General features: G+C 37.9%; 2 protein-coding genes across 4 annotated transcripts in view; one reads left to right on the top strand and one right to left on the bottom strand.

The window, feature by feature from the left end:
* Positions 1-6,940, bottom strand: part of ST13 (ST13 Hsp70 interacting protein) — a 55,360-nt gene extending 48,420 nt beyond the window's left edge. Inside the window, exon 1 of the mRNA XM_034987445.1 lies at positions 6,434-6,940. The gene's annotated coding sequence lies outside the window, so the exon portion shown is untranslated. The remainder of the gene's footprint in view (positions 1-6,433) is intronic.
* The window catches only part of XPNPEP3 (X-prolyl aminopeptidase 3), a 74,198-nt gene that overhangs the window by 17,836 nt on the left and 43,692 nt on the right, over positions 1-12,670 (top strand). Inside the window, exons 2-3 of one of the 3 annotated variants that reach the window (XM_034987442.1) lie at positions 676-823; positions 11,746-12,153. In XM_034987442.1, coding sequence (XP_034843333.1) covers positions 11,802-12,153 — 352 coding nt within the window. In that variant the 5' untranslated portion in view covers positions 676-823; positions 11,746-11,801. Of the gene's footprint in view, positions 1-387; positions 824-11,745; positions 12,154-12,670 lie in introns of those variants that run through there. The other 2 variants (XM_034987443.1, XM_034987441.1) reach the window with 2 other exon arrangements.

The raw sequence follows: 12,670 nt of genomic DNA, 5'->3' as shown, positions 1-12,670 counted from the left end.
AACTGAATTTTAAACTTAAAAAGGTACATGTGACTAATGGTACTGTGTTGATGGCACTATCTAGAGCAATAAATACAATAAGCCTTACAATTCAGAATTATCAATGAAAAGTATGTATTTCAGGATATTTTAAAAGAAAAGTTACATTACTTTCTAAGACATAGTTGCTAGGTCAGTCAAACGATTGAATCCCTGTAAACTGCTATGTTAAAGACATTTTAGAAAACATGTTTTTCTTGGGGCACCCAGCTGGCTCAGTCAGTGGAGCATTAGACTCATGATGTCAGGGTTGTGAGTTCAAGCCCCGTGTTGGGCATGGAGCCTACTTAAAAAAAAGAAACATGTTTTTCTTGAGAGTACTAAATGCTCACTTCATTTAACAAAAATATTGCTAGGTATATTACATTAGATTTCCAGATTTGATTTTCACAACTTTGAGAGGTGATAACAATGATAAAGAGCAGTTAAGGGGTGAACTGTGGTAAATGAATACCATTCCAAACAGGTAGATAGGGCAAAACCAAATGCTTTATAGAAAAAGCAGTCAGATTTTCAAGGGAAATTAATTGTTGCTTCTGCCATGGGAAGTTAAATCTGTATTTATTATGTAAGTATATAGACTAATAATCTAAACTGCCTTTAGAAATATGTTACTCTTTCACTATCTCCACTCAGTGAATGATACCAGTATGTCTCTCAGTGAGGGCTTCCTTTTGCTGATTCTTCATCAGACTGGAATTCCTGCTGGGAAATCGGCTGAGACTCAGGAAATGCAGCTCACCACTGAAATACACAAGAAATCAGAGTTTTTCAAAGCTGTAAGGTAAGCTTACTAGCATTCCAGTTAGTATTAATTTAAGTATTTCTCTAACCTATCAACCTACCTATAACCTCATTAAAAAAAAAAAAAAAGTTGAATTGACATTGAATTTTACCAGCTTTGAAAATTATTGATTTCTCGTGGTGAGATATTTTTACATGATGAGCTGCATTTTCTAGGCCTTGAAACTAGTAACCATATTGTCAAGATGATAGCCTCTATCTAAACTGTTTTCTATGTGTGTTATGTGCATAACTGTATAAAAAATGCTTGTAAATAAATATACATGATACATATTCATAAAGGTATTATGCTCATATCAGCTATGGGGGGGAAAGAGATGTCTGTCTTAATTTTTACTCTTCTGGACATAGGGTTTTAGACATTGGGGTAAGAGGGGTTAGAAGTAGATGGAATTTTAAAACAGAATCATCAGTATTAAAGAAAGCAGGTATACAGTTTTTGCCTTATGTAAGTATCCAAAGTATTAATCAATTGTCTTTCTCTAGGTAGACATGGAAGTGTTAAAATGATTATGGAGTGGAGAAAGAGTAAATTATTGAGAAAAAAATAAAAGGCATGTCATTTTTTTAAAAATAAGTTTCTTTTACAGAGGCAGTCAGTTGGTTAGTTTGGAGTATGAAATTATATCATCTGTTACTTGGTTTTCTTCAGAAAGTTTCATGTTTGGCATAGCTATTTTCCCAGTACTTGTAAGTACTTAAAACTTTTGGGAAATAGCTCAATCTTTTCTCTATTACACGAGATCCATATATATTATAGAAATATTAGAGAATACAAGTAAAAATATTTTTAAAAAAAATTACTCATAATTCCACTGCTCATAGAAAACCACTGTTGAGATTTTGGTATATGTATCTTTCTAGGCTTATTTTTTATATAGAAGTATGTGTGTCTGTGTGTATGTGTGTATACACATGTGTATACTTTGTATACCAATCAGTTATTCCCTAAAAATAAATTCTTAGAAATGAAATTACTGCGTCAGCTCTTTCTGAATTCTGGGGAGCTATTTCCTCTCGATTTTTCCTGGCCATATCCACCCAAGTTTCCTGAAGCAAGAGTAACCTGGAAAATACTGAGCAGAATGGCTCAGAGATAAAGGAATTCTAACTGTGCTACTACTGCTTGAGATGGAAATAAAAAATCAGACTGACTCCCCCCAAGGTGTCCTAGTGATTTCTAAAATTTATTTCCTTAAAGTATGTATGTATTTATTTTTAAGTAATCTCTAGGCCCAACATAGGGCTTGAACTCGCAACCCCAAGGTCAAGAGTCGCATGCTGTACTGCCTGAGCTAGCAAGGCACCCCCCATTTCTTCTTTTTTAACATTGCCATCCCGGTGCTAAGAACTGTGTCTGTAGAGACAGAAAATGTCAGTTCATCCTCCTTGATCACACTAATATGCCCACCACTTATCACCCAAGCAGGAAAAAGTGATTCCATGCGGGAAGGCAAGTGGCATTCTAAGCTATTCAGTGTGAATCTACTTTTTTTTTTTTTAAAGATTTTATTTATTTATTTGACAGAGAGAGATAGGGAGAACAGGAACACAAGTAGGGGGAATGGGAGAGAAACAGGCTTTCCACCAAGCAGGGAGCCTGATGCGGGGCTCGATCCCAGGATCCTGGGATCACGACCCAAGCTGAAGGCAGACGCTTAACAACTGAAACACCCAGGTGCCCCATGAATCTACTTTTTATAACATCTGTGCAGATAGATACTTACATAGTTCCTGGACATTGACACAGGAGTAATGCTGTCATTAACAGAACAGCAAGGTGTTCAACTCACATAAACACTGCAACTTACCAGAGAATAGGAAGAACTACTGCCTAATGAAGCATTATTTCCAAGAACTTATATTTCTAACATTGTTACATTCCTGGGCACATTTAATTTTGGAATATGTGATGTAGTTTATAGCGCTTTAAGAAAGAGAGTTGGGCTTGTCAGAATGACTTGTCTGACATACCCAGAACCACTTGTTTTTCTTTCAACTACAGTATTGAAGAGATTCATTGGGAGGTATTCAGATTATAGCTGTGTGACCCCACAATTTGAGGGAATGCTTTTACCATTTACCTGTTTGTCCCTTATTATCAAATATAATGGCTGAGGCTATACAGTTACTGTGAAGTATAATATTTAAAGTGATGAAAAGGTTGGTTCTAGAGTGGGTGCTAGATAATAATTCCTGAATCTTCTTCCCTTAGACAATTAGGTCTCCATCTTTCAGTCATAGTTTAGTTGTGGTTCTGCCTTGAGCAAGGGGTGTATTTTTTTTTTTAAGTTTTATTAAAATGGTTGACTTCAATATCTAAAAAATCAAGATTTATTTTGGTGGGGTAAGATTTTTATACTATTTAAAAGATTAAAATATATGTCCAAGAAATGACAGAAATTCCAGGTGGTCTGAATCTGCCTAGACCACTGGGTGAGCTTTTTAAAAATATACATACATGCCATGATCCTATAGACTTACTGAATCAGAATCTCAAGGATAGGGCTTAGGCCATATGTTTTGAAGAGCTCCCTGGGTGTTTCTGATGAACACCACTTACCTAATGGGTACTCATTCAGGTGGTGCATGAGATGCCTAAAACCAGATCTTTGGCCACAGGTCACATTTTGAAGCAGAGTGTGCCTTCCCCATACCTCTCTTACATCCTCATCCCCAAACACTCAGTTCTTAAACTCATTCATAGCTTTATCATCACCACCATCACAGAGTTTACAGAATGATGAATTTACATTTATGTAGCCATTTCAAAACAGTTTTTATAGGTTACACCTGATGAGCAGAATAGTAGTATAAAAATGTTTTGTATTCTAGAGGGGTACCTGGGTGGCTCAATTGGTTAAGCATCTGCCTTCAGCTCAGGTCGTGATCCCAGCGTCCTGGGATTGAGCCCCACGTTGGGCTCCCTTCTCGGTGTGGAGTGTGCTTCTCCGTCTGCCTCTGCCCCTACCCCTGCTCGTGTTCCCTCGCTCTCTCTTTTTCTCTCTCAAATAAAGAAATAAAATCTTTAAAAAAAAGTTTTGGGACGCCTGGGTGACTCAGTTGGTTAAGCCTCTGCCTTCATCTCAGGTCATGATCCTGGGGTCCTGGGATGGAGCCCTACATCGAGGTCCCTGCTCTGCAGGGAGTTTGCTTCTCCCTCTGCCTGCTGCTCCCCCTGCTTGTGTTCTTGATCTTTCTCTCTCTCTGTCAAGTAAATAAATAAAATCTTTAAAAAAAAAATTTTTTTTGCATTCTAGAGATTTTAAATTTAAGTTCAGGGTCTAATTTTTTTAATAAATATTTCACCATGAAGTCTACCTGTATTTTTTTTTTTAAAGATTTATTTATTTGAGAGAGAGCACACATATGAGCTGGGGGGGGGAAGGGCAGAGGGAGAGAATCTTCAAGCAGACTCCCCACTGAGCGCAGAGCCCGAGGGGGACAGGTGCTCGATCTCACAACCTATGAGATCATGACCTGAGCTGAAACCAAGAGTCAGAGGCTTAACTGACTGAGCCACCCAGGCGCCCCTACCTATTTTTTAATAAAGTAATATATTTTCTTTTCTCACTTCCTTTGTACCTATGGAATTTTTTAAATGACCACATTATTTGTATTGATTGTGCATTTTCCTCTTGTCTTCATTTTCTGAAATAGATTTTAATGCAGAATAAAGACTGGAGTGGTTACATATATAAATTTACAGGTGACTAAACCTATATATATAACCTATATGTATGGTGTTTGTTGATTACTCATTTCAAGTTACCATTATACTGATAATTAGTTTATAGAAATTCCATAAACTGCCATCTAGTGCAGAATTATGGAGTATTTCTCTCTTTTTTAATGCTGGGAGAAAAGAAAATTGGAGATACAATAATTTTCCTGTGTTTTTTTTTTTTTAAAGATTTTATTTATTTATCTGAGAGAGAGAATGGGAGACAGAGAGCATGAGAGGGGGAGGATCAGAGGGAGAAGCAGACTCCCCGCCGAGCAGGGAGCCCGATGCGGGACTCGATCCCGGGACTCCAGGATCATGACCTGAGCCGAAGGCAGTCGCTTAACCAACTGAGCCACCCAGTCGCCCCATCCTGTGGTTTAAATACTGATACATTAAAAATAAATGACTTTTCTATTTCTCTTTAACCTTTGTGCATAGTTCTCATTCATATTGAGAAATCTCTGAAGTAAAGATTAGCAAGAATCTGCTCTAGACAAGAATCAGGAATCTTATAAAGAACTGAATAATAAAAAGCTTCTGAATCACATGAGACTCCTTATTGTGGGAGAAAGCCAAAGACTTTCAGAGTTTCTATGTAAATATTACTTTGATAGGGATAGTGGTTGTCCATGTAAAGTTTACTCTTTCAGTGTCCTTCCTGGCTTTGGATTACCAGAATGACATCTTTAAGTATAATTCTTTTTTTTTTTTAAGATTTTATTTATTAATTTGACAGAAAGACACTCAGCGAGAGAGGGAACACAAGCAGGGGGAGTTGGAGAGGGAGAAGCAGGCTTCCCGCTGAGCAGGGAGCCCAATGTGGGGCTCGATCCGGGGACCCTGGAATCATGACCTGAGCCAAAGGCAGACACTTAACTACTGAGCCACCCAGGGCACCCCTTTAAGTGTAATTCTTCATGGTGGTAATAATTGTATCTACTATTTATATAGTGCTTACTGTTCTAAGTATTTTAACTTATTTAATCCTCCTGACAACTTTGAGAAGTAATTGCTATTACTATCTCCATTTGACAGATGAGAAAACTGAGTCGTAAAGCAGTTTGGTAGCTCTCCCCAAGTCACTCAGTAAGTTGTTGAGCCAGGATTCCAACTCAACGGAAGTCTGACTGTGAGTCCATACTTAACCACAAAACAATACAAAAGACTTGTGCCAAAGAATACTATCTGGAACTTCTGAAAAGTCTATTTTTGTCATAGGTTTTTAATAAGAAATTCACCTGAGGGAAGTCTTAGTGTAAAAGGTATTTCAAGTTTAGAGAGTAGTATACTTTTTTAAATGTCATGAAATTTACATATCATGAATTGCACGGATCTTAAATTTACATATCATGAATTGCAATTCAGTAAGTTTTGACAAAGGTAGATGCCAATATAACCCGCACACCTCAGTCAAGATATAGAACGTTTTCATCACCCCGGAAAGTCTTCTCCCCTCCAGTCAGTACCCCCTCTCCATCTTTAACCATTGCTCCAGTTTCTATCAACATGGATTGTTTTGCCTCTTCTTGGAATCATACAGTATGTACCGTTTCGTTTCTGTCAGGCTTGTTTTGCTCAATGTATGCAAATAAAATCTATTTAGAGTACTTCTTTAATTGTTTATTTGGTCATTTCATTTTTTTCAGAGAGGTCTGTATTTTACTTTATAAAGGAAACATTTATTAACTTTTTTTACCCCCATTCTCCAGCTACATAGTAATAGATCAATTTATAAACTACTTTCTTGTAGACAATAAAAACTACCTAGTATTAAACACAATTGATTTTAAGAACGCTGGTTCAAAATCAGACCATATTAAAATCCTAATCTAATTATTTTGGGGAAATAATTAAAATACATACCTAGATTGTAGCAAAGATTTGCATCTTTCTGTCCATTTTCAGTCTTTGTAAAACTTTCCTCTTGGGTTTTCTGCTTGGCTGATTAAATATGAAGAACATTTTTCTTATTCTCTTGAGAAGAGCAGTCCTGAATGTCCTAAAAGAGCTCTTCCTCTTAGCTGTAGAGTCTCAGAATTGATTGTGAGACTTTGCTATTTGCAGAGTCCAGATTGTGACATGTTGGCATTTGATTGGTAAAGAAGCTTGTTAGAATAGCCCCTCTATCCTTAACATTCCACACGATAAAATACTAACTTTGTTCCTTACTACATTACAGTGTGACAAAGTTACCAGGATGTCTATTCAGATACGGTTTTATTGGAAGAAATTCAGGCCAGATTGACCATTACAATGGTTAGTTTTATGATCAAAGGCCATAACAACTGCCAGGTTTATCTCTAGGGTTAAAGTTCATTACTTTATAACACCTTTTTTATTTCCTCCTTCAAATGATAAGAAAAGATGTCTTTTTTTCCTTGGATAATTTTTTGTCATGACCAAAGAGTTCTTTGTTACTTTGAGATTTCAGAAGTTTGGAAGCATTTAGTTAATGGTCCACTCTATAGCGTTGATGGTTTGTAAGTTTAGGAAAAGTTAGCCAGTGTTTTAAATGTTTCTCATGTAGTCATTTGTATGAAATTGGATTGAGGAGGTAGAGGAGTATCTTTAAGGGAGTAAAAGATAGTTTTCCAATCCTGTTTTGATTTCCAAATAGTTGTATCTTTTTTCAGAAGTTTCTTTACAATATATCTCTGTATATGCTTTGTTATTAATGAGAACAGGAGAGAACACATATATTAAGGTCATTAAAATTGTGAATTTTCTTATTTCCCAAAATTAAAAACAAACACAGAATGAACTGATTTCTAATTTAGTTTTATTACATGGACTATAGCTGTGAGGAAACCAAAGCAAAGCACAGGAAAGGGAGAAAAGAGAAGACAAAAAGGAAAGGTTGGATGATCCACCAGTTACAACCAGCCTCTGCTTTTATAAGAGGGTATTTACTGCTTGGGTACATTGGGAAATGTCCAATGTTGGGTAACAGTGGCAGACTTAACATGAATAATTATCAGAGATAAATAGTTAAGCTTTTCCTGGGCTCTGGTACAAAGTTCAGTATTCTGCCCAAGAACCCTAGAGGACTCTTAGCCACTTCAGTCGGGGGGGGGGGGGGGGGGGAATGCAATGTGAGCTCTTCCAGGACTGACTCTGTTGGCTTACTTACCTTTTATTTCTTACCAACTTCATCAATAAAAATGTGGATTTTTTTTTCTCTTATACATAAATAAAAGTTAATTTATTTTATTAATGAAATGCAAGCTATAGAGTTTGCTGGAGAGATAAACTATACATAGGTAAAACAACTAGACTCTTCCAAGGCAATCATAAACAACTGAGTTTCATGTACTGAACATGAGTACTAAGAAAATTCAAAGGTCTTTGACCCAGCAGTGTCTGTCCTGGGACTATCCCATAGAAAGCACCAGTACATAAGGCATAAAGGTACCAGGATAAGTACAAAGATCTTTATTATTACAGCAAAAAGCTGAAAATAATATACATGCCCACCAGTATAGAAATGGACCAGTAAGTTATGATACATCACCCCAAGAAATATACGGAGACATCAAGCGGAATGAATAGAAGCTATGCAAGATGACTTGGTGGGAGGGATTTCTATGAGGTGTCACTGTGATAGAAAAGCAGGATACAGAAGAATGTGTAGTATCCCATGTTTGTAAAACACTAGTAACCAAAAAACCCTAAATGCAAGTATGTGATTATTGAGAAAAATAGGAAAGGATACATGCTAGATTACCAGTGTGGGTGAGGTATTCATGTGGGTAGAAGGAGGGAAGGGAAGTGACGAATCAAACAGCAAAGGAAAAGGGGGAAAATATTTATTGAAAGAGTTCAGTATGATGTGATTACCTTTATACACAACTATAGGATGTATATGTAAGAAAATGAAACAATTAACTTAAAAAAAATAAGAGGGACAAATTAACGTGACCTGGGCTCATCAGGAAAGCCCTTTCAATAAGAGGAGTCTAAAAACAAACATGCGTTGAGCCTGAAATCTTGGGAATGGAATTGCTGTGGAGGGAGAAGAGATTTTGGAAAAGGGACACATTGTAAGCAGGGTAATAGGGAAAGAACAGATTGGACCTATGTAAGACATAAGAAGGAATTAATTTCAGAATAATTGGAGAAATGGTTAAAAAAAGTTGGCCAAATCACTGAAGACCATATATTATGTGATTTCATTATATGAAATTTCTGCAATAGACAAATCCATAGAGACAGAAAATAGATTAGTGGTTGCCAAGGGCTTGGGCAGATTGGGAGGAAATGGGCAGGGGTTTATTTTGGGAGTGATGAAATACTCTAAAGTTGATTTTTGTAATGTTTGTACAATTCTGTGACTATACCAAAAACCATTAAATAGTACATTTAAGTGGGTGGATTGTATGCTATGTAAATAATATCTCAAGCTGTTTTTTAAAAGTTGACCAGATAAATTGGAATCACCTGGTAGAGAGCATTAAAATCTACTTAAGAGTTTGAATTTGATCTAATGGACAACAAAGAACCATTGTAGGTTATGAGTATGACATGGACTGCCCATGATCTCTCTTTTTCTCTTTATTTGGGATTTTAATTTTGAGAGTATATACTCATTGAAACAAAATTCAAATAATATTAAAAAGATGTTAGAAAGGGACACCTGGGTGGCTCAGTCAGTTAAGTGACCAACTTGATTTCAGCTCAGGTCATGATCTCAGGGTTGTGAAATCGAGCTCTATGTGAAATCGAGCACTGGGCGTGGAGCCCGCTTAAGATTCTCTGTCTCCCTCTCCCTTTGCCCTCTGCCTCCCACTGGCACATGTTCTCTCTAAATAAATACAGCATGTTAAAAAGAAAATCTCAGTCTTAACTCAATCCCCATAGATTACCACTATAAAATTTGGGGTTCTTTCCGTTTTTAAAAAAGATTTTATTTATTTGAGAGAGAACATGCATGCATGAGCAGGGGAAGGGGCAGAGGGAGAGGGAGAAGCAGACTCCTCACTGAGCAAGGAGCCCGATGCAGGGCTCGATCCCAGGACCCCAGGATCATGACCTGAGCCAACGGCAGACAGTTAACCAACTGAGCCACCCAGGTGCCCCAGACATTGTTTTTGGTTTTTTTTTCTAATTATTTTTTTGCTCTTTGTTTTTGTGTTTTGTTTTATTTTAATAATTGGGATCATATTATCCATCTTGTACTGTAATTTTTTCATACAGCAGTATTTCATGGCTATCTTTCCATGCTTGGATGTGGAGACTGGCTACTACAGGAAATAATAGTAATCCACATCACGAAGTCAATGTAAAGATTAAATGAGCTGATACCTATAAGTAATTAGAATAGTACCAGACACATAAGAAGCATTCAGTAAGGGGCGCCTGGGTGGCTCAGTCATTAAGCATCTGCCTTTGGCTCAGGTCATGATCCCAGGGTCCTGGGATCGAGCCCCGCATTGGGCGCCCCGCTCAGCAGGAAGCCTGCTTCTCCCTCTCCCACTCCCCCTGCTTGTGTTCCCTCTCTCGCTCTCTCTCTCTCTGTCAAATAACAAAATCTTAAAAAAAAAAAAAAAAAGAAGCATTCAGTAAGCATTAGGTGGTGTTTTACTATTATTATTGCTAGGTGTAGGCTGAGGGATACAGCTTTCATGAGTGATTGTTTTAGTAGTTCTTTTATTTTGCAACCTCAAGTGAAAGCACACATAATTTCCAATACAGAAGGGAAACACTCGGGTGCCTGGGTGGCTCAGTTGGTTAAGCGACTGCCTTCGGCTCAGGTCATGATCCTGGAGTCCCAGGATCGAGTCCCGCATCGGGCTCCCTGCTCGGTGGGGAGTCTGCTTCTCCCTCTGACCCTCCCCCCTCTCATGCTCTCTCTCTCATTCGCTCTCTCAAATAAATAAATAAAATCTTTAAAAAAAAAAAAAGAAGGGAAACACTCACCCAGTCACCACTGGGCTAGCAACCAGGCAGTGTGCTGGGTACTAATATTGAGAACTAATATGTAACACTTCATAACACAGGTTCCTAATAAGAGTTTGTGAGTGGGCTTAGGTGAATCAGACAACTCTTGAAATATATGTCAAAAAAGTTTGTGTGTGCCTGCGTGCAGTTTAGTAAACAATGAATCTATAGCTTTTATTTATTTATTTTTTAAGATTTATTTATTTGAGAGAGAGGGTGCACGTGCCCAAGCAAGGGGAGGGGCAGAGGGAGAGGGAGAGAAGCAGACTACCTGCTGAGCATGGAACCCCATCTAGGGCTCCATCTCACGACCCTGAGATCATGTCCTGAGCCAAAATCAAGAGTCAGAAGCTTAACCACCTGAGCCCCCCAGGTGCCCCTGAATCCATAGCTTCTAAAGATTCTTTGGGGAGTCTTCATTGCTTAAGAACCACATGCTTTATCAAGGTTGCTTCTCATGACAGCCCCAAGAGGTAGATAATATTGTTAGAGTTTTTGGAAAGTACAAAGATGGTCCCACTTGGAAAATACAAAGATTTTCCCTCAGGGAGGGAACCTTCAAGGAAGTTATGTGTACCCAGCTCTACTGTTAATACAAAGTAGAGAGTGAAAAGTCCTATTAGAAAGGAAATAAAATTGGAACTAGAAATTCAGAAGGAAAAATTTATTTTTAACTCTTGAAATTGGGGGAAGCTCTTTGGCCTTAAACTCTATTATGTTAAAAACTATACATCATTTTACAAATATTTATCAAATGCCCACTACATTCCAGTTGTTATTCTAGGCTCTGAGAATATAACATTAAACAGACAAAAATCTATGTCCTCATGGAGCTTACATTCTTTCAGGAAAGTCATACACGGATAATGTCATCCTTCTCACCTTTTATATTGACACTTCAGGTCAACCTTAATTATATGCCTAACAATGCCTTCCACATAATAAAGATTTGTTCAGTAAAGATTTGATTGAATGAGTAAAAGAATGAAAGCGCTCTTATGGGGTCATGATTCCAGTTTTCCGGCAGGAACGCATTTAACTATCATTTCTTCCAACCTTTTTGCAGTGGAATAGAAAATTTGAAACCTGGGTCATCTCCTTAATTCCCCATGTGCTATGAGGAGATTTGGCATAAATTGAAGAAATGATCTTGGGTGTCTTCATCTAATATTAAGCTACCTTAAAAGTAGTTTGGCACTATGTAAATGCAAAGCATCACTGTTATTTGTCATTTCTAGGAGAGGTGACGCCAGGACTATCTCAAGTGGAATATGCACTTCGCAGGCACAAACTAATGTCTCTGATCCACAAGGAAACAGAAGGGCAGAGTGGGACAGACCAGACAGTGGTTCTCCTGTCCAACCCTACATACTACATGAGCAATGATATCCCCTATACTTTCCACCAAGACAACAATTTCCTGTACCTGTGTGGATTCCAAGAGCCCGATAGCATTCTGGTCCTTCAAAGCCTCCCTGGCAAGCAGTTACCAGCGCATAAGGCCATGCTTTTTGTGCCTCGGAGAGACCCTAGTCGAGAACTTTGGGATGGCCCACGATCTGGCACTGATGGAGCAATAGCTTTAACGGGAGTGGACGAAGCCTATACACTGGAAGAATTTCAACATCTAGTACCAAAACTGAAAGGTAACAAATGGGAGCAGAAGTCAAATCAAATCACAGGCCAGATTTTGGATTAAGACCTTCCTTGCCTATTTAGACAAAGTTCTTAATTTTCTAAAATGATTATCATAGCGGCATTTCCTTGAGCACCATGAAAGGATCATAAATCTTTTCCACAAGACTTAAAGTGCAGAATGAGCATAGGTCATTCTTCCAGATCACTGACCAGTCTATTGGCCTCTGATCACTGCTTATTACTTCTGCCAACTCTTCAGAAAGAAGCAGTATTCTCAAAGGATGATCAGTGCATCACCAGCATCAGAATAACCTGGTGACACATATTAGAATTACAAATACATAATAGATAATTGAAAATGTAAAATCTTAGGCCCCCACTCCATACCTACTAGATCAGAATCTGACTATAAACAGGATTCTCAGGTGAGTCATATAGTACACAGTTGAGTCCATGCCCCTCAAAAAGGTCGTTTTTCTCTACGTTTATTCTGGTAAAATTATAATCACTCATAATGTTTTAGGA

The sequence above is a fragment of the Mirounga leonina genome, unplaced genomic scaffold (assembly GCF_011800145.1).
Source record: "Mirounga leonina isolate KUSES-001 unplaced genomic scaffold, KU_Mleo_1.0 Mir_418, whole genome shotgun sequence".
Classification (NCBI taxonomy): domain Eukaryota; kingdom Metazoa; phylum Chordata; class Mammalia; order Carnivora; family Phocidae; genus Mirounga; species Mirounga leonina.
Note: the sequence above shows the minus strand (reverse complement) of the source record. Positions and strands in the feature narration are given on the sequence as shown.